The 27,626-nt window shown below is 45.7% G+C and overlaps 1 protein-coding gene across 1 annotated transcript in view; it reads right to left on the bottom strand.

The window, feature by feature from the left end:
• The window catches only part of GALNT16 (polypeptide N-acetylgalactosaminyltransferase 16), a 106,925-nt gene that overhangs the window by 6,064 nt on the left and 73,235 nt on the right, over positions 1-27,626 (bottom strand). The window contains exons 6-10 of the mRNA XM_069950338.1: positions 23,340-23,461; positions 21,450-21,537; positions 16,735-16,819; positions 14,288-14,391; positions 347-473 (exon numbers count right to left, since the gene is read on the bottom strand). Coding sequence (XP_069806439.1) covers positions 347-473; positions 14,288-14,391; positions 16,735-16,819; positions 21,450-21,537; positions 23,340-23,461 — 526 coding nt within the window. The remainder of the gene's footprint in view (positions 1-346; positions 474-14,287; positions 14,392-16,734; positions 16,820-21,449; positions 21,538-23,339; positions 23,462-27,626) is intronic.

The raw sequence follows: 27,626 nt of genomic DNA, 5'->3' as shown, positions 1-27,626 counted from the left end.
TCACATCATCCGGCATCTACAATCTATAGGTTATTAGTAAGGTGACTCGGATTACCGACTTCACCAGCCATCCAATATATTGGCGATTTTTGCTTTTTCCCGGCATTTTAAACAATTAGCTTTGTTCCTATCTTTAGGTGTTGGGAAACGTTACGTTCAGGATAAATAAAATAAAATACACCCTTTTTTAAGGGGGTGTCACCATTCTGCACCTCTAAACAATGCCCTCACAATGAATCTTTATTATGTATGTACTATTTGAAACATGCTTTTTTCTCACACCTGTTGTTTTGCATGAAAATGTTTAATATACACTCCAAAACACAAACCATATGTTACCACGTACTTGATATAGGTCAGGGCATTGCCGTCGGGAAACTCATAGGGGTGGCGTTTTCTAAACACGTGACCAACGCGGCTGCAGGGAATGATTTCTAAGCTACCTCCACACATCCAGACCCGGAAGGAGAGCTCTGAAAAATAACAGGTCATGAAAATCTCAACGTTAGATATGATGTTTGTTCCCCATTATAGTTTCCATCCAACATTGATGAGGTCATAAACGATTATTATTGCCTTATTGCCTCATTATTACCTTATGCCATACAGACTGTGCACAGAATTTTTTTTGTTGTTGTTGTTGTGCTGCAGTACCCTTCTTAGAAAAGAGAGAACAAAAAGTGAAGCCATGTTGGTAGTCACAAGAAAAGCATATGCACAAATAGGTAGAACATCCACAAATACTTTATTGAAAAAATCAATTACAAAAAGTCTAAACAGGAGCAGTAAAACGGAGACAAGCTCTATATGCTATCAAACATTAAAACCACTTTAAATGTCACATACTGATCCCACTTCCATCCAAGTATGAGATACTCCAAAACAGAGCCAACCCTAGACAACATCACATGGAATTACATGTACAATCATAATGAAATAGTCAGATAAATACTGCAGTTTAGAGATAAAAAAAATAATAAAAAATAAACAAAAACCGACTAAGAGTTCACCATGTGTGGTCCAAATCATAGGGTCGGATGGGGACAGGAAAAGCCCATGCGTTCCGCCAAAAGGCTTCCTCGAAGATCATCCCTAAGGAAGCCTTTTGGTGGAACATGTGAGATGTTCCTGTCCTCATCCGACCCTGTGATTTGGACCACACATGGTAATTCCATGTCATGCTGTCTAGGGTCAGATTTATATTGGGGTATCCCATACTTGGAGGCAAGTTGGCTCAATATGTGACATTTTAAGTGATTAATGTTTGGTAGCATCTAGGGCTTGTCTCCCTGTTTAACTGTTCCCGTTTAGACTTTTTGTAATTGATTTTTTTCAATAAAGTATTTGTGGATGTGCTACTTATTTGTGCATGCTTTTCTTTCTTTTTTTTTTTGGTAATGTTGCTTTTTATATGCATTGGTTTACCACTCTAGTCTATTGAAGGTGGTGCCCACTTTATTTCTTGATTTCTAATTTGGTAGTCACATTTAAATCATGTTCGCAGAATCATATGGTAATATGATGTAATATGATGTAAAATAAAAAATGATGAAAAAATGACAGCTTACCAACATTTTCTAATAACATAATCAATCACACTTTTTGTTGTCATAAAAAAAAATTAAAGAGGTGCTCAGACATTGGGCAAAAATAAAATTGCTGCAGAAGCAACAGCATTGCTCATCTGTATGCCCTGTACTGAAGTCTCCAGGAATCTATTTATGTTGTGGATTTGTAATCCTCTCCCCTATAAAGTCAGAAATCACTGCTCACTGGCTACGACAATTCTCATAATACATTGCTTTCCCTCTGCTCTTCATCATAGCCCTCCTCCCCAACCATCGGCTGCAGATTTTCTGCAACAGATTTTAAGTGCATTGATCTGTTTAGGTGCAGAAACACTTCACCTTTTCTGCAACTCATCTGCAGCAGGTCCAAAACAAACCCACAGCAAGTGAACATACCCTCATTATGGTATACATATGTATATATGACAAATATATATGATTGGGGGGGTGTAGGCTGTAGGGGCTGGTCAGAGGAGGGGACATCACTAGAAGGGTGGGCTTTGAACTCAGAGACCAGATCCAGCCAAGCCTCCTGAAACAGCAGCGGGTGATGCGTTATCTTGGAAAGATTAAAGAACTATACAACCTTCTGTTAGGTTCAAATCAAGCAAATTCCTGCTGAAGCCAGTAAAATTTGTATTGGGGTGATGGTTTTATTTAACTTCGATTTTGTAAAATCAGAATCCAGCTCTCCACCCTATCTGGCCATTGAATTTCAATATGTGGATCCTTTTCTAAACAGTTTACAGTAGATCCAGATTCAAACAGAAACAATCCAGCATAGTAAGGTGCAAAACTTGGAAGTCTTTGTAAACTGTGTAAACTCTAAAAATGCTGCCTCCCCAAGAGTGCGCCTTTCGGCTGTGTTCCTGTAACACCTGGAGTAGTGGATCCACCGGACCGTCACTAGCGATGGCACTAACCTCACCAGGGAGCGGAGTCTAAGGGGCCGCTGGTTTTCACCAGAGCCCGCCGCAAGGCGGGATGGACTTGCTGGGGCAGGCGACCCCCAGGTCTCTACCCCTGGCTTTGTTGCTAGTGACGGCAGGCGAGGCGTGGCAGGAGCAGTAGGCAGGAGAATAGTATACGTGCTAGCAGGTGGCGGACAGGACTCAGGAACAATGGGAAGGCAGCGGGCAAGGACTAGGGACTGAAGACAGGAACAAGGGACAAGGACTAAGGTCAGGAACAACAGGGAGCTGGGCCAAACGCTATGGGAAGCATATAGAGGCTCCAACACAAGGGACAGGGCATGCTGGGATTTATAGGGAGTGATTGGGTGCAACTACCAATTAGGGACAGACTGGCCCTTTAAATCTGAGACAGCCGGCGCGCGCGCACCCTGGGAGGCACAGACGGAGGCCGGAGCGGGACGAGGTGAGGCGCCCCCCGGGGCCGAACAGACCGCAGCGCCGGGTCCCTGCACAGGGACCCCGGCAGCTGCGTGGGACAGAGGGAGGTCGCGGCGGCGGCCCGGAGCACGGGAGTACGGGGGGTACTGTCATGGCCGCGGTCTCCCCCTCTTTCTAGCCTGCAGGAACCCCTTGATGAGATCTTTGTCCAGGATGTTAGCCTCGGGTTCCCAGGACCTCTTCTCAGGACCGAATCCTCTCCAGTCCACCAGGAAGAATCGTCTCCCTCTGACAGTTTTCATGGCCAGAATGTCTTTAACAACGTAGACGTCGTCAGAGACGGCTTGTGGAACAGAGAACGGAGACTTATCGGAGAACCGGTTGAGGATCACTGGCTTCAAGAGGGAGACATGGAAGGCGTTCGGAATCCGCATAGTAGGGGGCAGGCGGAGTTTGTAGGTGACAGGGTTGATGCGTTTTAGCACCGAGAAAGGACCAAGGAATCGAGGACCCATCTTGTAGCTGGGAATCGAACATATTTGGCCGAGAGCCAGACTTTGTCACCTGGAAGAAAATTCGTGGCAGGTCTCCTCTTCTTATTAGCCTGGTCCTTCATGCGTTCAGAGGCTTTGAGTAAGGACTGTCGAGTTTGTTCCCAGATCGACTGCAGGTTAGATAACAACTCCTTGTCACGGCCGCGGCGGCGTCCCGTGTTCCGGGCCGCCGCCGCGACCTCCTCCTGCCCCATGCAGCCGCTGGGGTCCTTGTGCAGGGACCCGGCGCTGCTGCTAGTTCGGCCCCTGGGGGCGCCTCACCTCTCCTCCGCTCCTGTCTCCGTCTGTGCCGGCCGGCGCGCGCGTCCCCGCCTCCTAGGGCGCGCGCGCGCCGGCTGTCTCAGATTTAAAGGGCCAGTCCGCTCTTAATTGGTTAGTTGCACCAATCACTCCCTATAAATCCCAGCATGTCCTGTCCCTTGTGTTGGAGCCTCTACATGCTTCCCATAGCGTTTGGCCCAGCTCCCTGTTGTTCCTGATTCCTATCCGCTACCTGGTCCCAAGTCCTTGTTCCTGATTCCTATCCGCTACCTGGTCCCTAGTCCTTGTTCCTGGTTCCTGCTCCCCTGTTACTCCATTGCTCCTGTGTTCAGCCTGTCACCTGCGGTTACGCCTACAGACCTCTGCCAGCACCATCTCCTGCCTACTGCTCCTGCCACGCCTCGCCTGCCGTCACTAGCAACCCAGCCAGGGGTAGCGACCTGGGGGTCGCCTGCCGCAGAAAGTCCATCCCGCCTTGCGGCGGGCTCTGGTGAAAACCAGCGGCCCCTTAGACTCCGCTCCCTGGTGAGGTTAGTCCATCGCTGGTGACGATCCAGTGGATCCACTACTCCAGGCGTTACAGTAGGCTCCAACCATGGATCCCGGCGAGGTGCCTGATATCCGTGACATAGCCCGAGTGGTCGCCCAATAGGCGCAACAAATCCAGCAACAGTCGCAGCAGATCCAGCAACTCACTGCCGCCTTACAGCAGCATACTACAGCCCAGCGCTCACCACCTCCTGCTGCTTTTTCTACACTCCGACTGGCTCTCCCAAGTAAATACTCTGGTGACTCCAAGTTGTGCAGAGGATTCCTGACCCAATGCACCATGCATATCGAACTTCTAAGCAGTCAGTTTGCCACTGAGCGCTCTAAAGTGGCTTTCATCATCAGCCTATTGGAAGGTAGAGCTCTGGCCTGGGCCACACCACTGTGGGACCGTGATGATCCTGTGGCTGCTGATCTCCGAATTTTCCTGGCCGAGTTCCGCTCTGTCTTTGAGGAACCTACCCGTGCGTCTTCGGCTGAGACTGCTCTCCTCAACCTATCCCAAGGAACTACCTCCGTTGGTGACTACGCCATCCAGTTCCGCACCCTGGCGGCAGAATTAGACTGGAATGAGGCCGCTCTAATAGCCACCTTCAAGAGGGGCCTGTCCAGTCGGGTGAGAGACGTGCTTTCCGCACGATACCTACCTACCTCCCTGAACGAACTCATCCTACTGGCCACCAGGGTCGATACTCGTTTTTCTGAGAGAGAGGAGGAGGTCTGGCATGAACGGCGACTAAGCCTGTCCCGTCGCCATCACCAGCTGGCGCCGGTCTTCCAGAATCCTGACGTTCCGGTGTCCCAGCCGACTCCTGAGATTCCCATGCAGGTGGAACGGGCTCACCTGACGCCTGATGAAAGAATTCGTCGTCTGGAGCTGAATCTCTGCCTCTACTGCGGTGGTTCGGATCACTTTTGGCTGAGATGTCCCCAACGTCCTCAAGCGTCCGGGAAACTCCAGCACCTAGGTCCTGTGGGAGAGGTCTCCCTGAGTGTGAATGCCACCTCTCCAAGTTTGTCTGTGCCAGTTTCCATCCAGACACCCTCAGGACAAACTCTCCAGACTACTGCCTTTCTCGATTCTGGGTCAGCAGGCAATTTTATTGCAGCTACATTGGTCCAGAGATGGCGGCTACCCGTGACCCCACTAGCCAGACCCCTGACTATCTCCTCGGTCACGGGCGAGATTCTTACCGACCATGTGTACTACCAGACCGCACCTCTAGTCCTCCAGGTGGGCACTTCACATCTGGAGAAGATCTCCTTCTACGTCCTGCCCCATTCTTCTTCCACCATCCTCCTGGGACTCCCTTGGCTGCAATTACATGCCCCTAAACTGGACTGGAGAACCGGGAAGATTCTCAGTTGGGGCCAGGACTGTTCCAACCAGTGTCTGAGGTCACCTCAGCCCAAGCACTCTATGTGGTCACCCGAGCCCGCCAAGCCTTTGTCCGGCCTACCGGCGGAATACCAAGATTTGCCTGATGCCTCCTTCTGCAGGCAAGAAAGAGGGGGAGGCCAAAGGGGGGGGGTACTGTCACGGCCGCGGGGGCGTCCCGTGTTCCGGGCCGCCGCCGCGACCTCCTCCTGCCCCATGCAGCCGCCGGGGTCCTTGTGCAGGGACCCGGCGCTGCTGCTAGTTCGGCCCCTGGGGGCGCCTCACCTCTCCTCCGCTCCTGTCTCCGTCTGTGCCGGCCGGCGCGCGCGTCCCCGCCTCCTAGGGCGCGCGCGCGCCGGCTGTCTCAGATTTAAAGGGCCAGTCCGCCCTTAATTGGTCAGTTGCACCAATCACTCCCTATAAATCCCAGCATGCCCTGTCCCTTGTGTTGGAGCCTCTACATGCTTCCCATAGCGTTTGGCCCAGCTCCCTGTTGTTCCTGATTCCTATCCGCTACCTGGTCCCAAGTCCTTGTTCCTGATTCCTATCCGCTACCTGGTCCCTAGTCCTTGTTCCTGGTTCCTGCTCCCCTGTTACTCCATTGCTCCTGTGTTCAGCCTGTCACCTGCGGTTACGCCTACAGACCTCTGCCAGCACCATCTCCTGCCTACTGCTCCTGCCACGCCTCGCCTGCCGTCACTAGCAACCAAGCCAGGGGTAGCGACCTGGGGGTCGCCTGCCGCAGCAAGTCCATCCCGCCTTGCGGCGGGCTCTGGTGAAAACCAGCGGCCCCTTATACTCCGCTCCCTGGTGAGGTTAGTCCATCGCTGGTGACGGTCCGGTGGATCCACTACTCCAGGCGTTACACTCCTCCACGGCTGGGACCCCAGAGGATGGAGAGAGAGGCAGAGGAGGACGAGGGTGATGCCCGTAGACCACATAGAAAGGAGACTTGCCTGTGGAACTCGAGTCCAGATGGTTATAGGAGAATTCCGCCCATGGAAGTAGATCGGACCAGTTGTCTTGGCGGCTGGACACAAAATGACGTAGGTAGTTACCCAGGATCTGATTGACTCTCTCCACTTGCCCGTTGGTCTGGGGATGGTAGGCCGATGAGAAGTCCAGCTTCACTTGGAGCTGCGAGCAGAGGGCACGCCAAAACTTGGAGACAAATTGAGAGCCTCGGTCGGACACAATGTGAAGAGGAAGTCCATGCAGGCGGAAGATGTGTCGGAAGAACAACTGAGCCAGACGAGGAGCAGAGGGTAGTCCAGGAAGGGCCACGAAGTGAGCCATTTTAGAGAAGCGGTCAGTCACCACCCAAATGACTGTATTGCCCGCAGATGGAGGTAGGTCCGTGATGAAATCCATCCCAATGTGGTGCCAGGGATGGTCCGGGACTGGCAAGGGCAAAAGTAGGCCGGCAGGTCTTTGATGGGGAGACTTATTCCTGGCACAGACTGCCCAGGAAGCCACAAAGTCCTTGACATCCTGGAGGAGATTGGCAGCAACCGGATCATTACGGTCCCATAGTGACGTGGCCCAGGCCAGAGCTCTACCTTCCAATAGGCTGATAATGAAAGCCACTTTAGAGCGCTCGGTGGCAAACTGACTGCTTAGAAGTTCGATATACATAGTGCATTGGGTCAGGAATCCTCTGCACAACTTGGGGTCACCTCCATATTTACTTGGGAGAGCCAGTCGTAGTTTTGAAGAGGCTGCAGGAGGTAATGACTGCTGAGCTGTGGTATGCTGCTGTACGGCTGCAGTCAGTTGTTGGATAAGCTGTGACTGTTGCTGGATCTGTTGAGCCTGTAGGGCGACCACTCGGGCTATTTCGCGGATATCAGGCACCTCGCCGGGATCCATGGTTGGAGCCTACTGTAACACCTGGAGTAGTGGATCCACCGGACCGTCACTAGCGATGGCAGGGAGCGGAGTCTAAGGGGCCGCTGGTTTTCACCAGAGCCCGCCGCAAGGCGGGATGGACTTGCTGCGGCAGGCGACCCCCCGGTCGCTACCCCTGGCTTGGTTGCTAGTGACGGCAGGCGAGGCGTGGCAGGAGCAGTAGGCAGGAGAATAGTATATGTGCTAGCAGGTGGCGGACAGGACTCAGGAACAATGGGAAGGCAGCGGGCAAGGACTAGGGACTGAAGACAGGAACAAGGGACAAGGACTAAGGTCAGGAACAACAGGGAGCTGGGCCAAACGCTATGGGAAGCATATAGGGGCTCCAACACGAGAGACAGGGCATGCTGGGATTTATAGGGAGTGATTGGGTGCAACTACCAATTAGGGACGGACTGGCCCTTTAAATCTGAGACAGCCGGCGCGCGCGCCCTGTGAGGCGGGGACGGGCGCGCCGGCCGGCACAGACGGAGGCCGGAGCGGGACGAGGTGAGGCGCCCCCCGGGGCCGAACAGACTGCAGCGCCGGGTCCCTGCACAGGGACCCCGGCAGCTGCGTGGGACAGAGGGAGGTCGCGGCGGCGGCCCGGAGCACGGGACACCGCCGCGGCCATGACAGTTCCTACAATGTAAAAATAAGGACAAATAACAATTTTTGCAACAATGGCCGTTATTTGCCCTTTTGTGGGAACATAGCCTTCTAGTAGGTCTCACATTCTTAGTCATGGCTTACTACCTGTTCTCAATCTGTCATGGTTTCTGCCAAAATGACCAATGTAACCAAACAAAAATAACCAGAATAAAGTAACATTATTCAACTAGAAGGCTGTTCCCAAAAAGCAAAAATAAGGGCAAATAATGGTCATTGTTTCAAAACAATAGCCAATGTCAATGATCATGATCATTAGTAACGGCCGGTATAAATGATCATAATCATTAGTAACGGCCATTGTATTGCAGCAACAACAACCATTATTTGCCCTTATTTTTACATTGTGGCAACATAGCCGAATACTGTAAAACCTCTCCAAAAAACTACCCCCTTAATCAGACCAAATTGTTTGTTCTAATTTTCAGTCCACCATGCATTATTCATAGCAGCCATTTTCCACGAGAAGATCACCCTCCAATTTTGGGTGGTCTCCTAAAAAGACATTGTGGGACATTTACTAAGAAGTCTAATAAGTGCAACTATTCTAATGGGGATTGGTGTGTATTTTGTTCTAATATCTTGTGACTGATTCATTAACATGTAGCACTGCCATAGTAAATGCATCTAAATAAAAAGGCGCAACTATGAAAAAATTGCGCAGTTTTATTCACCTGGTTCTGACCAGACGTAAGCTTGCGCCTGTTTATGCGACTTTTTAAAAAGTCACAAATGATAAATTGGGCGCTAATCCCGGATTATGCGAACTGTTGGGTAAATACTTAAAACAGGCAGATTAAAAAAAAGTTGCATCTAAAAATATTCACCTGTCGAATACTGGTTCATAAATAGAACTTAGACCAAAAATGGGTAAAAAATTCAATTATTCACCCAAAATTAGGCGCAAACCCCTTGATAAACGTCCCCCATTGTTTCACTGTAGTAATGGTTTATTTTAAAATGGAATTTATTGAATAGCTATGACAAATATATTGGATAGAATATTCCTGGGAAAGAAGAGTTTGTGTTTGAAGCATATTTCTTTAAAAAATATATATACTTTGGCCCCCCCTGTATTTATCAATGGTGTAGTTATAGGTTTTTTAATGTGAAAAAGTTGCTAATTTTTGCATAATCCCTTGCTCAAATATTTTCAATGTTTGGTTCCTGGTCCATCTTCCAAGTAAAAAAAATGTGTGCGGCAGCATGAGATTCGATATTTATGGCTGGTCTTTTTGGCAAGTTTATTACGTGCAACTTTTCACTTTTTGCCCCAATCTACTCAGTCAATGCAAATTTGTGTGGATTTGTGCAAGTTTATCATGCTGTGTGTACCTTTTTGTTAATGCACACGCAACACAAAAAGACACAAAGCTAAAGCTAGTAGCACATAAACCGCAAATCATAAGTCTGTCCTTTCTTTATGGGTCCAGAAGCGAGAAATTCCATTGGTTTCTGAGCTAAATTCTATTAGGGCTCCAATTGTTGTTAACAGGGCTGCAGTACATGGCAGAACAAAAAAATACAGAACACATCCATAGGCAAGGGTGATAGAATTGACCCTCCCACTGAGCTTCTTAGATGTAGAGGTTCCCTGAATGGATAAGGTTGGAAATAACTATATACTTCAATAGTGGCCATGATGCTGATAGCAACCCGTCTGATTTCATTGCATCTATAAACGTATCTCTAGTATAAGCAATGATATATAACATCTGGTTGCCATGGGCACCAAGGCCAGATTTATTCAAAGACATCTTTGATATTTGAAGCCTTCAATATACGAAGGGTTAAGAAATGGTCTGTTTTTATAGCCCATTATCTATGTAAACTGTGCACATTTACTATTCTGTAGTATATGGAGCTTCAAATATATCATTTTGCCAAGTTTATAAAGTCATAAAAACCACAGACATACACAGGAGGCAGAAGCTTCACCCACACAGTTGCAGCAAATCATAAGATTTATAGGGAAACTAAGGCAGATAAATAGCTTGAAGAATGATTCATCCCTATTTTATGGTGCAATCGATAAACGGGTCCAAACTAGCAAATCTGCACAGTTTACTTCTACACGGCTGCAGCAGACTATGACAGATACATGCAAATCAGAATTTACCGTTCATCTGTTATAGTCACGAGAAGACCAGAAAACAGCAGAGGTGTGAGCCTGAATGCTGTGAGCAGGAATATTGTCAGCAGTGCACGCAGGTTGTAATAAATTAGGTTTATAGCTAGATTTCCACCCCACCCCGACCCTTTATTATGCTTGTAATGTTAACCTAGAAAAATCCTAGAAAAATCATCAATGATCTTTTTCACAAGGCTTAATCTGAAGACCAGTGCAGAAGTATTTAGGCATTAGGGAACAATGTTTCCTAAGTTCAAGGCAGGTTGACTTAGGTAGAGAAGGCTATAAAAAGGGTCTGTACATACAATGTCAGAATACCATCAAAAAGGTACAAGCCTGCTAGCCAAAGGCTTTTTTTGTAAGACAAAACTAGTCTATTTATGTCTGTTTAGCCTGTTTTATGCTGGTTTATACATTTTATTTGTAGAAAACAAAAGCACAGCCTGCCATAGGTGCCCAACAAGTAACACATGTACTGATGTAAAACAGTGTATTCTCAATGACTAAGGGCAGTATTAGGCAAATTAGGCAAGGGCTGTTAGCTATGTCCGTGCAGCCCTTCCTGTATATAGTAATTAATAAATTGTATATGTTACTTCTCTTTTCCCCCCGTTCGTCCTGTCTTCTCCACGCTCCCCGCAGCCATGACTGCTGTGGCCAGTGATTGGCTGAGCAGTCTACCACTTCCGAGACTGCTTTGAAGTTGCATCGGGGGCTGCGGGGAGCGTGGAGAAGACTGGAAGACATCGGGGAGCATGGAGAGGTAACGTATACAGTTTATAATTTTCTTCACAGATTCATCTGCCGTCAGCCACACATCACTATTACACGTAGCGATGCAAGTCTGGCAGACAAGGATTTTAGGTTAAGACTCAAAGTCATGATCAGCCGATGATTGTTGTCATCAGCTGAACGTTGTCTTTATTAACTGGATTGGTAATCTGCCAAATCAGCCTGATCACCATGTAATAGGGCCCTTAGTCTATGACTAGTAAGGTAAGCTTGGGGTTATTTAATTTAGAAAAAAAGCGCCCTAGGGGCAATCTGATCACAATGACCAAATATATGAATGGACAGTATTCTAGTGATGTTTTTACACCTAAGCCTAAAAGCATGACAAGGGGGAATCCTCTATGTCTAGAGGAGAGAAGGTTTCACCACAAGTGCAAACGCGGCTTCTTTACTGTCAAAGCAGTGAGACTGTAGAACTCTATGGAATAACATGATGTTGTGATGGCTAACTCGTTGCATAACTTAAAGGGTGACCGGCATGCTTTTCTTGAAAAATATAATATTACAAATTATAGGTAATAGATTTCTGTTGATAGGACACTGATCCAGGGATTTATTCAGATTGCCAAATTTGGAGTAAGGAACTAATTTTTCAGCCTCATGAGGATATTTCAAGTATAGTTTTTTCCCCTATTTAACTACACCCTAAGCACAGTTAGTTAGAATTTTTTTTTCCAGAACACTCCCTTAATCCATCAAGGTCAAAGAGGATGTACCACCAGGTACAACCTCTTTAATTTGACACAGGGATAGAACGGCGCCGTGACGGGGTTCGAAAAACGGACCCCGGCCCGGTTCCCCTGTACGGTGCCATTCTTTACATGGTTACCGGACGGTGCTCAAGCACTGGAGGTAAGCCAGCCCGCCCCCAGTGGGAGGGAATTCCCTCCCCAGTATGACGCGGCTCCTTTGATTCTAACAGAGCCGTGTCATACAGGGGAGGGAATTCTCTCCCACTGGGGGCGAGCCTGCTTACCTCCAGTGCTTGAGCACCGGCCGGTAACCGTGGAGAGTACGGCGCCGAACAGGGGAACCAAACCGCGGTTCAAAAAACGGATCGCGGCACAGGCTTCCCCGTCACGGCGCCGTTCTATCCCTGTGTCAAAGTCAACTGTGCTTCATTTCTATGCCTGTATTCTGTGGTAAAAACACAGGCACCAACATGTAACTTTGCACATTATTAAGGATATGTTCACACAACATTTTTCGTCAAGTTTTATGGCTGTCTTTTAATAATTATGGCTGCAAATAATCATGACGTTTGTCTTTTACTGTCAAAATGACAGCCGCAAAACAACATTGTGTAAATATGGCCTAAAGGGGTAACACAGCTACTTTACCAGCTTCCAAACTGCACCTAAACTTAGGACAAGAGACGTGCTGTTTCTGGAAGAAAATGAACATGTTTTTCTAAGCTTTGATAATTCAAAAATTGGGCAAAAATGGCAGGGTCTATATTGACAGATTACAAAACAGTAAAAGCACACACACATCCATGCAGATAGATTTTTTTTTAATTTGTGGCCAAGGCTTCAGCAAAAATAACAAAGAGGTATACTTACCTGGCCCTGCTCCACTGCCACTGATGGATTCCTAGTGCCTAGTCCCTGCAGTGGACTTCTTCTTTACTAGTTCCACTGAGGTACCATACAAACGTCTACTGAACATCTGAATTGACAGCACTTTGCACAGCACTTTACCAGAACTAGCAAGGTAGAGCACTGCAGCAAAGATTGGGAAACCATCAGCAGGACGACAACCCCTTTAATATATTGTGGACCCCAAGATCTCAGATCAGGGACTATATCCGCAACACTATACGCTATATTTAAAGGTTTGAGAAGCTTCAGTGCAGATATCATTGGGGTTATTTATTTCCTTGCCTGTGTCTTAAGATTTGCAGGTACGCTGAGCCATCTTGTCGAATCTGGCACCATTGTTTCAAGAAAGCAAAATGACTCCTGGTAGAGGCTGGTATCCATCAAGTTTATTTCACTTATAATTTTAGCATGGCAAGACATTTAGTCTAAATTTCGAGGCAGACAGCTCTGTCACATAATAATAAAATAGTCGTCTTTCTACTGACGGAGGCATATAAAGTGATTTCTTCTGCTTTGCCTTCATTTGATGTAATGCCCAGTTAAAATTCTCATTAGAGTTTGCTGAAGATAAATGGTGCTGAGGTGCTCAGAAAATGGCGCTTGTTTAGTCTCTTAATGTAACAAAACATCTCACGATAAAAATAAATCACGTATGACACTTTATTACAAGCCTGAGTTCTGCAATGATACTTGTACGCCTACACTACTATTGCTCTCTATAACAAATACCCAGCTGCACAAATTCGCTTATGCTGCCAAGCAACTTCACACCTACTGCTGCAGTCTCTTCTGTGGAAGCTAAATACATACCTCCCCCAACAGGTTTGATTGCCTTTTTAGGTTATGTCCATGCAATGTAGAATCAGCTGTAGAGCGGACGTTTTTATGATTACTTTTTTTTCATGTAATACTAACTTATATTACAGTCTGTTTAAAAATGGGCATCAAAATAAACATTATTAGTAAAACCAGCTGTAATTCCAATGGCCTATAAAATAACGTTTTTAGCTGTTAGTGGGAAGTAAACAGGCGTGAAATAATAATAATAATAATAATAATAATTAAAAGCCTGGAAAACATTTAGAAAAAAAAAAAAAAGATTTGTGAACACATCCCTGTGCCATATTTTAAAAAACTGGCATTTGGTTTTATGGCATCTTCATTTTTTTGTGATATTTTCTTATTTTGGTAGACATTTTTTCCAAGGAAAATGTTGCCCTTTCAAACACCACCTCCATACCCAGAGAATGCTGAATTTAGAATTTTTGAAATTTTAAGACAAACAAACAAAAACAACCTAAAGATAGCACAAACAAAAATGCTTTGTGTGTAATTTTATATTTCATAAAAACACTATAACCCAGACTTCTCAACCTGTGTTAACAAAACTAGTGTAATTTGCTCATCAGAACCAACCACAGCACAGGTATCATTATACCTTTGTTCTTTGAGATATGAAAGCTGAGTTATGATTGGCTGCACATTGATTAATCTAAGCCTGGGAGTGAAATCAGCCTATAGAAAAATGGAGAAAAAAAAACTTACCAAAGTTCTCTCCTCCCCAGATGTCCATCTGTGTATCATACTTTCCTAGCTGGTTGAACCATGACTTTTCAATCACAAATATACCACCAGCAATTACAGGAGTCCTAATGTGGGAAAAAAAAGAACCCAGTAGCAAAGACAGGTTAATTTCCATTAGCAAAGACCACTAGAAACATAGCCAAAAATTATAATGGGGGATGGAAATATTATTTAAAGCAGATCAGGTGTCCTATGCTCCTCTATATGACAGTCTTGTAAGATATACAGGGGGACAATGAGCTGAGAGTGTGATGAAAAATAAAAAAAATAAAAATACTGACCTACCCTGATCACTCACTGATACCGAGCACCTCCTGTCAGGATGGTATCTTTGCGGAGCGTCATGCGTCCCTCTGCTCATGCTGTGCGGCCGAGAAGGTGCTGATTTTCTTATCCTGTTTCTGTGTTTTGTTTGCAGTGTGTGAACACTGGTTTATATGCTCACCTTTGTTGGGAGACACACCCGACTTCACCTGCTGAATTCTGTCTGGCCATGTCATGGTTAATCTGTGTTTGGGTTCTGCTGTGACTGACAGGTCATCCTGCCAGTGGATCTGTCTTGTTCTCAGGTGTCTGTGCTTGGAGATCAGGGGGATGGTCCAATTACATTCTGGACCAGAATCCTGGCCTCCTATATAACTAACCCAGTCTGTGCTCTCATTGCCGGATATTGAGCTTGTCTCTGCCTGGTTCTGTGTTTCTATTCTTGCTCTGTTGATTCTGACCCTGCTTTGCCTTTCTGACCATTCTTGTTTGCTGCCTGCCCCTGACCATACTGCCTGTATATTGACTTTGCCTTCGGATTGTGATTTTGTACTTTTGCTGCCCGTTTGTTGTGACCCGGACTGTTGACCATTCGTTATTGTGTTTTGTCTGTCTGTCTTGTCCTTGTGTCCCACCTAGCCAGCGCAGGGACTGCCGCCCAGTTGCTCGCCGCCATTTTAGGGCGGATTGTGGCAAATAGGTAGAGGACAGTGGGCGGGGCTGAGCTTAGGGCTCACTGTTTGTCTTGTCCTGCTGTCCGGTTCCTAACACCTCCTTTTTGTGTGTTGATCGAGAAACACCTGTTCAGTTAATCACTGGCTGAGCTGGGTCACACAATGGTCAAGAATTGGCAGGGTGAGGCTTTTATATGTGTTAGGAATAAAGATGAGCGAACCCGATCGTTCGGCATTTGATTAGCTGGGGCTGCTGAAGTTGGATAAAGCCCTAAGGCTATGTGGAAATCATGGATATAGTCATTGGCTGTAACCATGTTTTCCAGACAACCTTAGAGGTTTATTCAACTTCAGCAGCCCCCGCTAATCAAATGCCGAACGATCGGGTTCGAATGAACTCGAGCATGCTCGAGGTTCGCTCATCTCTAGTTAGGAAGAATTATACTGGTAGAGGCCATGCAGAATTTATTTTATCAAACCATTAAATAATTCTACGTCCCTGTGCTCAGCATCTCTAACTATCATATGCTGTCTTACAATAGTAAAGCATAGGAGCACTGATATTTATGATTAGAGATGAGCAAAGAGAATCTGGCGAGTCAAACTTAGCTGTGAATCAGTTCACTTTATTGTGCAAAGCAAATTCTTCATTTGGAAAATTTGGAAAAACAAAAAATGGCGGCCGCACATGCTGTGTATGGAGGAGAGAGCAGGATGACAGCAGGAAGAGAGCAGAGCAGAGCAGGTAGAGACTAACAGAGGGATATAGGGACAAAGAGGAGAAGAATGGTGGAAATTGGATGACTGACTGGCTGATTGTCATATGTCTGTTATGGCTCTACTAGGCATTGCTCCCACCTAGCCAGAATCCTGCTCCACACTGATGAGGGGTAACACCCCGAAACAGCTGTCTGTGGATGGTTACCTAGCCTTGGTTTATCCCTTGTCATTACACTGACTTATAGGGCCACTTAATATGGTGGATTTGGTGGTTTCCTAACAGGAGCTGCCACTTGGCTGGGTCCTTCCCGGAGGGATATCTGGCTAGTCCTGTGTTTTGAGACTCTTCAATGAGGCTCCACGGACTCCTCTTTTGCATACTCATGTTTCCCAGGGGGCAATGCACCTAGGACTTCACTGCATTGAGCGCTTTCATTAGCAGCCGGCAGTGTTGTCATTTGGCTGTTCTCCCTGAGTTCAGCAATCTGTTTCTCTTATGACTGGCTGATTGACTTTTTTTTTTAATGTGATTTTCTGATTTTTAACACTTTTACAACAGCATGCTTTAACAAATTCGCCCTTCTGTAATAGTCTCAGTATTGTATGACTATAGTTTGTGCTGTTTTATTAAAATTCATTAGGATTCGATTTACCAATCTTAACAAGTTTCTACGAAAATTTGCTGACAAAAAACTATGAAAAAATAGTAGAAGACATAACTCATCAATATGTTAAGACAGTAAAGCTTACCGTATTAAGGAAGTTGGGTCTGTGCGGGACATCTTTTGTTCTATAGGAATCTGTTCCCACTTGAAGTGTAGACTCCAGTCAAAACCTAACAAGGTATAAATGAGAGCATAACCAAAATTGGTGGAAATTATACATAGAATTCAAGGAGAAAGCCAAATTTAGTCTTGTACATTAGGGTGCAAATCTTCTTGAGCTTGTATATTGCGATTATCCTGCTCTGTGCCGGGGCTCTTCGTCCTCTAGCTCCCTGTCAGCTCGACGGGCACGCCCCTGTCTCCGAGGGAGCGTTCGCGCTGGCTCTGCTTTAATTTAAAGGGCCAGGGTGCCCTTAATTGGCTGATGGTCTGCAGCTCTCCTACAAATTGCAGCCCTGCCCTACCACATGTGTTGGAGCCTCTACATGCTTCCCATTAGTGTGTGGCCCAGCTTTAGTGTATCCTGCCGTATATTCCTGCCTGTGTATCCTGCCCGTGTATCCTGCCCAGCGGTTCGTCATTCCTGGTTCCTGCCATCTGACTGTTGTCTCAGTTCCAGCCGAGCCTTCTGCTGAGTTCCAGCCTATCTGCCTACTTGTCTCCAGCTGCACCACACCACCGCCACTAGCAAGCCAAGCCAGGGGTAGCGACCTGGGGGTCGCCTGCCACAGCAAGCCCATCCCGCCTTGCAGGGGGCACTGGTTAAGACCAGCAGCCTCTTAGACTCCGCACCCTTGTGTGGCTTATGTCATCTCTAGTGGTGGCAGAGCGGATCGACTACACCCACCGTTACACCTATACTATGAGTGCGACTTTTCCATAAATCACACGCAATATTTTGGAACAAAATAAGCACCAACCCACATTAGAATACTTGCACACTTTAGACTCCTTAGTAAATGTCCCCCAAGGTATTATATTATTTTTTGTGTTAATAAAAGGGCTAGGGCATATTTTTGAGGTGGGTCTTATGTTTGGAGAAACAGTAATATACAGTGCCTTCTGAAAGTATTTGGCCCCCTTTAACTTTTCAACCTTTTGCCACATTTCAGGCTTCAAACATAAAGATATAAAATATTATTTTTTTTGTGAAGAATCAACAAGTAGGACACAATCGTGAAGTGGAATGAAATTTATTGAATCTTTTAAACTTTTTCAACAAATAAAAAACTGAACAATTGAGTGTGCAAAATTATTCAGCCCCCTTGCTTTAATACTTTGTATTTTTTTGTATTTTTTGCTGCAATTACATCTGCAAGTCGCTTGGGGTATGTCTCTATCAGTTTTGCACAACGAAAGATGGAAATTCTTGCCCATTCTTCCTTGCAAAACAGGAGCTAAGTGAGGTTGGATGGAAAAGCTTTTGTGAACAGTAAATTTCAGGTCTTTTCACAGGTCTGGACTTTGACTTGGCCATTCTAACACCTGGATATGTTTATTTGTGAACCATTCCATTGTAGAGTTTGCTTTATGTTTTGGATCATTGTCTTGTCTTGTTGGAAATCTCTGTTCTAGTCTCAGGTCTTTTGCAGATTTCAACAGGTTTTCTTCCAGAATGGTCCTGTATTTGGCTCCGTCCATCTTTCCACCAATTTTAACCATCTTCCCTGTCCCTGCTGAAGAAAAGCAGGCCCAAACCATGATGCTGCCACCACCATGTTTGACAGTGGGGATGGTGTGAGCTGTGCTGCTTTTACACCAAACATATTGTTTTGCATTGTGGCCAAAAAGTTGGATTTTGTTTCATCTGACCAAAGCACCTTCTTCCACGTTTGGTGTCTCCCAGGTGGCTTGTGGCAAACTTTAAACAAAACTTTTTATGGATGTCTTTGAGAAATGGCTTTCTTTCTGCCACTCTTCTATAAAGGCCAGATTTATGCAGTATATGACTGATTGTTGTCCTATGGACAGACTCTCCCACCTCAGCCATAGATCTCTGCAGTTCATCCAGAGTGATCATGGGCCTCTTGGCTGCATCTCTGATCAGTCTTTTCCTTGTTCAAGATGAAAGTTTAGAGGGACGGCTGGGTCTTGGTAGATTTGCAGTTGTCTGATACTCCTTCCATTTCAGTATCATCACTTGCACAGTGCTCCTTGAGATGTTTTAAGTTTGGGAAATCTTTTTGTATACAAATCCGGCTTTACACTTCTCAACGACAGTATCTCGGACCTGCCTGGTGTGTTCCTTGGTCTTCCTGATGCACTCTGCGCTTTAAACAGGACCCTGACCATCACAGAGCAGGATTATATGGAGACTTGATTACACACAGGTGGATTCTATTTCTCATCATCAGTCATTTAGGTTGACACTGGATTATTCAGAGATCCTCACTGAACTTCTGGAGGGAGTTTGCTGCACTGAAAGTAAAGGGGCTGAATAATATTGCACGCCCTACTTTTCAGTTTTTTATTTGTTAAAAAAGTTTAAAAGATCAAATAAATTTCGTTCCACTTCATGATTATGTGCGACTTGCTGATTCTTCACAACATTTTTTAAATTATATCTTTATGCTTGAAGCCTGAAATGTGTCAAAAGGTTGAAAAGTTCAAGGGGGACAAATACTTTCCCAAGCCACTTTATATACATACAGTGGCGGTCTTTGGCACCAAGCACCCCAAGCACCCCCATCGAGGGGGGCCCCCACGTCCCGCTCTTGTACTCAAGACCGCTGGACAGGGCCGCTGCCCCGCTCGCTGCTGCCATCTAAACTGTAACTATGAGCACTCGTAACGAGCGCTCATAGTTACATGCAGCAGCACTGACAGGGCGGGAGACATTGGCTCCCTTCCTGTCAGTCACTCTTGTGGCCGCAGGAAGGGTTTTCCCTGCGGTCACAAGTGGCAGCTTTGTCCTTGTGGTGCCGGCGCTCCAGTGACATCACTGGAGCATCGGCGCCAGGACAAGGGGAGTGCGGCCTCTTGTGATCGCAGGAAAAACCCTTCCTGCGGCCACAAGAGTGAAGAGAAGAGAAGATGCCCGGACCCAGGTGAGTATAAGTGTTTGTTTTATTGTGTTATATACTATATGGGAGGGGGAGCACACAGGGGTCTGTTTAACTGGGGGAGCGCACATCGGGGGTCTATATAAATGGGGGGAGCACACAGGGGGGCTATAGATTACTGGGGCTTCATAGAGGGGTCTATATACTCCTGGGGGCAGCACACAGGAGGTCTATATACTACTTGGGGCAGCAGAATGGGGTCTACATCCAAGTGGGGGAGCACACAGGGGGGCTATATACTACTGGGGGAGCACACAGGGGTCTATATACTACTGGTGGGGCACACAGGGGGTCTATATACTACTGGGGGAACATACAGGGGGTCTATATACTACTTGTGAGGCACAAAGGTGGTCTATATATAACTGGGGGAGCACACAGGGGTCTGTATACTACTGGGGCAGCACACAAGGGGTCTATATTATACTGGTGGGGCACACAGGGGGTCTATATACTACTGGGGGAACCACACAGGGGGTTTATATACTACTGGAGGAGCACACAGGGGTCTATATCCAAGTGGGGGAGCACACAGGGGATGTCCAAGTGGGGGAGCACACAGGGGGGCTAAATACCCCTGAGGGAGCACACAGGGGGCCTATATACTAGTGGGGGAGCACACAGGGGGTATATACAACTGGGGGCAGCACACAGGGGGTCTATATACAACTGGGGAAGCACACAGGAGGTCTATATACGTCTGGGGGAGCACACGGGAGGGGCTATATATAACTGGGGGAACACACAGGGGTCTATATACTACTGGGGGAAGCAAACAAGGGGTATATACTACTGGGGGCAGGACACAAGGAGTATATATTACTGGCGGTAGCCCACAAGGGGTATATACTACTGGGGGCAACACACAGCGGTCTATTGTTTTGGAACGCGTGTCGAGGGGAGGGGGGCCCAGACATAACTTCGCTTGGGGCCCCAGAAATGCCAAGACCGCCCCTGTATACATACACTATATACTGTATGCCCCTACACTGTAGCCCCACTCTAAACAGTAGTTGGCCACCGGAGGAGGGGCTTCCAGGATGATCTTTAGATTGTCTGGGTGGGCCATAGGAGATAGCGGCGGTCTAATGTTATATGGAGTGACGGCCAGCAGACCATTGCTGTTATTGTCGTTCTTTTTGAATATGTTCAAAGACAACGGTCAGCCAACATCATGCATGTTAGCTGATTGTTGTCTTTCAACATGAGCTGTTACACCAAACGATTATCGGCCAGAATGGCCGGTAATCAGCCAAATGCTGTTACGGGCCTTTAGTCATTGACAGTATACTTTATCTGTTTTACATGTTTTACTTGTGGGGCACCTTTGGCAGACTATGCTAATGTTTGTTTTTCACGTGTAATTTGCTTAGTATTTTATTAGTAACAGTTTGAACAGAATGGATGTATTTACTTTTTTGCCCTTTGCTATCCACCAGTCTTGCAGAATAGACCCTGTCCATACACAGACCCTTATTTTTAATATTTATCTACAATTTGAACAGTATTTGTAGCCAAAACCAGGAGCGGAACCAACTCTAATAGACAGATTTGCACCTTTTTCTGTATTTTTGAACCATTCTTAGTTTTCACTACAAACACTAACCAAATAACCACTAAGTTGATTTTTCTGAATGTAAAAGAGAATCTTAAAATAAAATGTTAAATTAAAAAAACAAAGTAATTAAAACTCAGACATCATGACATAAAATGTTAAAGAAATGGAGACTTTACTCACCACCCCTGAGATCTGCAGAAGCCGCAAGATAAGCAAAATTATCCAAACTAATGACATCAATGATTGGACTAACAACACGGGTGTGATCCTGTAATTATGAATTGGAGGAACAAATAGTTCAGTGTAAGAAGTTTATGCTATGGATAAACAAAGTTAGTATATTAACATTAATGCTTTATTTCTGCTTCTGATACTGAAAAGTATAATGTGCATCCTCTACTTGACTTCCTGTTTCTCTTGTATCCTCTAGCCAGGAATTCAGCCAACTCTATCCCTCTCTATGTGGGAGGCCCCAGAGGTAGTAGCGAGCAGAATTATTGCCAAGATGTTTTATTGCTAGGGTTCCAAAACTGGCTGAATTTCTGGATAGAGTAAACAACAAGAACCAGCAGTCTTTTATGGGTGTACAACAAACAGGAAGGGGGACAAACATAACAGCACAGTTACCATCACAAGCAGAGAAAAAGCTTGAAAGGCCATAAAACTTAAAGGTAACCTGTCACCCCCCGTGCCAGGGTGAAGGCCGCCCAACCCCCCGATACTTACCGATCCCGGGATGTAGATATCTCTGTCCCGGGACCGGCTCCAGGAGCGGGACTTGGCGAGATGGGGTAAGTATCCGGGGCTCTAGTGGGGGGTCGGGCGGCCTTCACCGGGGGGGACAGGTATATGGTAATTTATTAGACAGGTAAATAGGTTATAGGGTTCATCATCAGAAAAACATTTTTAAAAGGGGTTATCTGGATATATAACACTTGTTATATTTTGTTTTGGCCATTATAAAAATAAAAAAGCAAACTTATCTACCTGGGTCCTCCCCGAGTCCCCAGCACCCACTGTTATGATACCTAGATTCCTGTTTGTCACTCTGCTTCCTACTTAAGGGTACAAACCCACTTGACGTATTTGCTGCGTGAATCAGTCTTAAAAATAAGCAGGCAAAATGCAGGTTGGCTTTATACAATTGTTCTGCGTTAAAATACGCAATTGCGTATTTTTAAAGCGTGAAGCTACATGCGTTTTTAGCACAGGTTGTTAACAACTGATGCTTTGCTAACAACAAGCTTCACGCTTCAAAAATACGCAATTGCGTATTTTAACGCAGAACAATTGTAAAAAGCCAACCTGCGTTTTGCCTGCTTATTTTTAAGACTGATTCATGCAGCAAATACGTCAAGTGGGTTTGTACCCTAAAAGATAGACTTCCCTCAGCAGGGACGGCCTGTTCATATATAGGTATCAACTGTGCGGTCACCTAATGACATGCAACAGAGCATAAAGTTTGTGCAGTCTAAACCAAGGCAGCAATACTGACCCAACAAGAAACGCAGCAGCAATAGCAAAAGGGAAAAATCCCTCAGCATTTCCTCTACCAGGATACAGGATCTTGTGAGCATTTTAGATGACCCTGGGCTTATTTTCTTCATTGGTGATCGTACCTTGTCAATCTGACTGATTATGTTTGTGACTGTGTCTAGCATATGGCTGGTATGATGTTACCCATACTTTTCTGATGCTTTTAGGCCATGTCTTTGAATTTTATTAGGCCTTCCGATGAACCCAGAGTGGGGGGAAACACATTGAGACCCTAGTGACAGATGCTTGGCAGTCACTATTGTTTTGCCCTTTAGCAATTTAGCTATTGCTGTTTTTCTTTGGGTCAATATTACTGTATTGTTTTAGATGCACAAGCTTTATGGTCTGTAAGGTGTCCACACACTTCATACCTATATCTTGTGTATATATAGTTATTTCTGGATTCATTTTAATGCACATCCAATAAAATATTATTCAGTTTAAACTTAACATGCCACAAGGTGTAATGCCACAATTGATTTGTCTCTTCAGTGATAGTTGCAGTGAGAGGGAAGACATCTCATAGAAACCCACCTCCTTGACTCTCTGAAGAAGAGGCTGAAGCCACTCATTGTTGACCTCACAGTGGCTATCCAAAAAAGTGAGGATTCCAGCAGCAGCTGCTTCAGCTCCTCGGACTCGAGAACGAATCAGTCCTAAAATTAAAACAAATTTTTAAAAAATCCATATTTTAGATTTTTCTTTTCCTAACCTTGCACTGATAAAGGCTTTCTGTATACATGCTGGAACGAATGGGGCAATATCATGGCTCCAATTTTGTATCGTAGGTAGAGATGACCAAACTTGCTAAGTCTGGTTTTGCATGAACAATCTGTATTTACATCCTGCTGCCTGGAGGACTGCCTGAAAAACATGGATACAGCCACAGGATGTTTTCTGGGGTTATCAGAAGATATTATTATTAGGAGAACCATGAGATAGGCCACCTTCAAACACACTGTATTTTCACATTAAACAACGGCCGTTGTTGCAGGCTGCAACAACAGCCATTGTGTAATGACAGCGATCGATCACATTACAGTGTATGGAAGCACGGCCATAGTTTATACACACTGTAAACACTATGGCCATTGTTCTCTGCGGCTGCACAAAATATTTGAAAGGTCTATTTTGTGCGGCCGCTATTCAGTGAACAGGGGCCGTACAAGATAGCCTCTACTCACAGTGTAAAGTATGGCTCCCGGACGTACTTTACATTCTGCTCTATGGCTAATTGAGCTTGCCAGGGGTGGATCGGCGCTCTGGGGCGCAGGGCAGTGCTCCAACCGACCTTATGGAACAGAGCACTACATTTTTAAAACTGCAGTGGAACGGGGGCCGAGGATGAAGGTAAGAAACAAACCTTCATCCTCAGCACCCAGTGTGCTCTAGGGAGCTATCAGCAACTTAGATTTGTCTAACCTGCTGATGGTTCCCCTTTAAGAACCAGGCCAATTTTGTTTATTTGCACTTAAATTTTTTTCCTCCCCATGTTAAAAAGGACATAGCACTTACATTTTTTCCACCTATACCACATAAGCCCTTATTTTTTGTGACACCAATTGTACTTGGCAATGACAAACTACATTTTTCCATAAAATATGCAGCAATTTCACCATTCGTATAATGCTTTATTTTTTTAGTCTGATGAGAATAGATGAGATGTCATATTTTGCGCCATGCTCATAAAGCCACATACACACAAACAAGGAACCGATAGAAAGTACAGATCACTTTTGACAAAAAGGGGCCACCCTGTTTTTTCCCTACTTATGTTCCAATACTCGCAACCGAGTGGGACTTAAGGGGCTATCTATCAGGGTGGTGTGGTGCTCTCCCCATCATGGAGGCACCCCGTGGCAAAAGGCTAGAGATATCTGGCTATCCCGTGTTTTGAGACTCGCAACCGAGGCTCCACAGACTTTTGTTTTACAGATCACTTTTTATTCCAATATTTCTGGATTTTATGTGAACAAAAAAGAGCAATTTGCACTTTGGCTTTTATTTTTGCACTTACAGCGTTTACCACGTGAGATCAGGGATGTGATAATTTAGCTCAGGCAATAATGCATGCGGCGATAGCAAATATATTTATTTATTTATAAAATGAGGAGGGGGTATTTAAACTTTTAATATGGGAAGTGTTTTTTTTTTTATTAATAAAACCTTTTTTTTTTTTTTTTACTACATTAACTTTCAGCCCTCTAGGGGGCACCTATGAGCAATGCACTGATTGCTCATAGGGATAAATGTAGTATGTTTATACTACATAATAATATATAATAAAGTGTATACGAGACCTGCTCGTTGGAGCTTACACAATACAACTGGGGTCAACACCAGGCACAAGTGCTTAATTTGTCCATGGTCCAGCCATTGTACATGGTTGGAAAGAACAGGATGAGCCAGGGAGAGAAGTCTTGGAGGCGGGAGTGGGAGGTTCTGATTATGGAAGATGTTAGGGTTAGATTATTAGCAGAGCGTAGAGCATGGGTAGGATGATAGGTAGAGATGAGGGAGGAGATGTATGGAGGGGCAGAGTTGTGGAGAGCTTTATGGGTGAGGGTGAGGAGTTTGAAGTGAATTCTGGACTTAATGGGTAACCAGTGCAAAGACTACATTGATCCAGACAATTCCTAGATCCTCCGGGTGGCCCATTGAAGTGTGTGGCGGTTATTATGATTTCTCAACCTGTTGAAAGACCACAATTAGCTGACACTGTGCATGTTGGCTGATCGTGGTATTTTAACAGGCGCTATTACAGATTGTAATTGTTTGGTGTAATAAGGCCTTAAGACATTAAGTACACAGTCAATTTATACAGCCACTTCAAAAAGTTGTATAAACAACCAATCCACTTAACCTTTACCCTCTCGTAGTAAAACCACTAAGAAATCATAATCCCACAATGTAAATGCTTTGAACACATCTGTCCACATATTTTTAAAAACAAAACATAAGACCAGGAAATGCCAAATGTTCCACTCATACAGTGTCCATATTAGGACATAGTCAGAAGTCAAAGTCAAGAATCATTTTGACACAAAAGTGACTACTGATTTTGATTACTGACTCTGACTACTGACTCTGACTCTGACTACTGACTCTGATTACTGACTCTAATTACTGACTCTAATTACTGACTCTAATTACTGACTCTAATTACTGACTCTAATTACTGACTCTAATTACTGACTCTAATTACTGACTCTAATTACTGACTCTAATTACTGACTCTAATTACTGACTCTGATTACTGACTCTGATTACTGACTCTGATTACTGACTCTGACTACTGACTCTGACTACTGACTACTGACTCTGATTACTGACTCTGACTACTCACTCTGATTACTCACTCTGACTACTGACTCTGACTACTGATTCTGATTACTGACTGATTACTGACTGACTAATAACTCTGATTACTGACTCTGACTTCTGACTAATCACTCTGATTACTGACTACTCACTCTGATTACTCACTCTGATTACTGACTACTGACTCTGATTACTGACTCTGACTACTGACTCTGACTACTGACTCTGACTACTGACTCTGACTACTGACTCTGACTACTGACTCTGACTACTGACTCTGACTACTGACTCTGACTACTGACTCTGACTACTGACTCTGACTACTGACTCTGACTACTGACTCTGACTACTTATACCTGACTTCTGATTAAATAATGTGTAATATCTGATCTGTGAAATGTCAGTAGTTAGTAGTCCCCATTCAGTTTTAGTTTCACTTTCACTTCAATTGCCAGGCAGCCCCTAGCTTGCAGTATTCAGGTAAGAAAATGAAGTGATATCTGATCTCTGACTTGGTCAGGAGTGAGGAGTCAGTGTGATCTCAGCAGGAGGGGCGGGGCTTCGACCAGAAGAGAAGGAGTTGTGTTGACCTTACAAGCAGGAAGTAGGAAGCAGTGAGCTGCTGCACCATTCACTCCTGCAGAAAGAGAGGGAAGGAAGCTGCAATGTCCACAGTAACATGGGGGAGGACTGGTGTGTGGGGTCTGTATACAGGGGGAGAGTACTGGTGTGTGGGGGGTCTGTATACAGGGGGAGAGGACTGGTGTGTGGGATCTGTATACAGGGGAGAGGACTGGTGTGTAGGGACTGTATACAGGAGGAGAGGACTGGTGTGTGTGGGGTCTGTATACAGGGGGAGAGGACTGGTGTGTGTGTGGGGTCTGTATACAGGGGGAGAGGCCTGGTGTGTGGGGTCTGTATACAGGGGGAGAGGACTGGTGTGTGTGGGGTCTGTATACAGGGGGAGAGGACTGGTGTGTGGGGGTCTGTATACAGGGGGAGAGTACTGGTGTGTGGGGGGTCTGTATACAGGGGGAGAGGACTGGTGTGTGGGATCTGTATACAGGGGAGAGGACTGGTGTGTAGGGACTGTATACAGGGGGGAGGACTGGTGTGTGTGTGTGTGGGGTCTGTATACAGGGAGAGAGGACCCCTGTATACAGACCCCACACACACCAGTCCTCCCCCTGTATACAGACCCTACACACCAGTCCTCTCCCCTGTATACAGATCCCACACACCAGTCCTCTCCCCCTGTATACAGACCACCCACACACCAGTCCTCCCCCCTGTATACAGACCCCACACACCAGTCCTCTCCCCTGTATACAGACCCCACACACACCAGTCCTCTCCCCCTGTATACAGACCCCCACACACCAGTACTCTCCCCCTGTATACAGACCCCCCACACACCAGTCCTCTCCCCCTGTATACAGACCCCACATACCAGTCCTCTCCCCTGTATACAGACCCCCCACACACCAGTCCTCTCCCCCT

The sequence above is a fragment of the Dendropsophus ebraccatus genome, chromosome 13 (genome assembly GCF_027789765.1).
Source record: "Dendropsophus ebraccatus isolate aDenEbr1 chromosome 13, aDenEbr1.pat, whole genome shotgun sequence".
NCBI lineage: Eukaryota > Metazoa > Chordata > Amphibia > Anura > Hylidae > Dendropsophus > Dendropsophus ebraccatus.
This window is presented reverse-complemented; position numbering and strand designations above follow the sequence as displayed.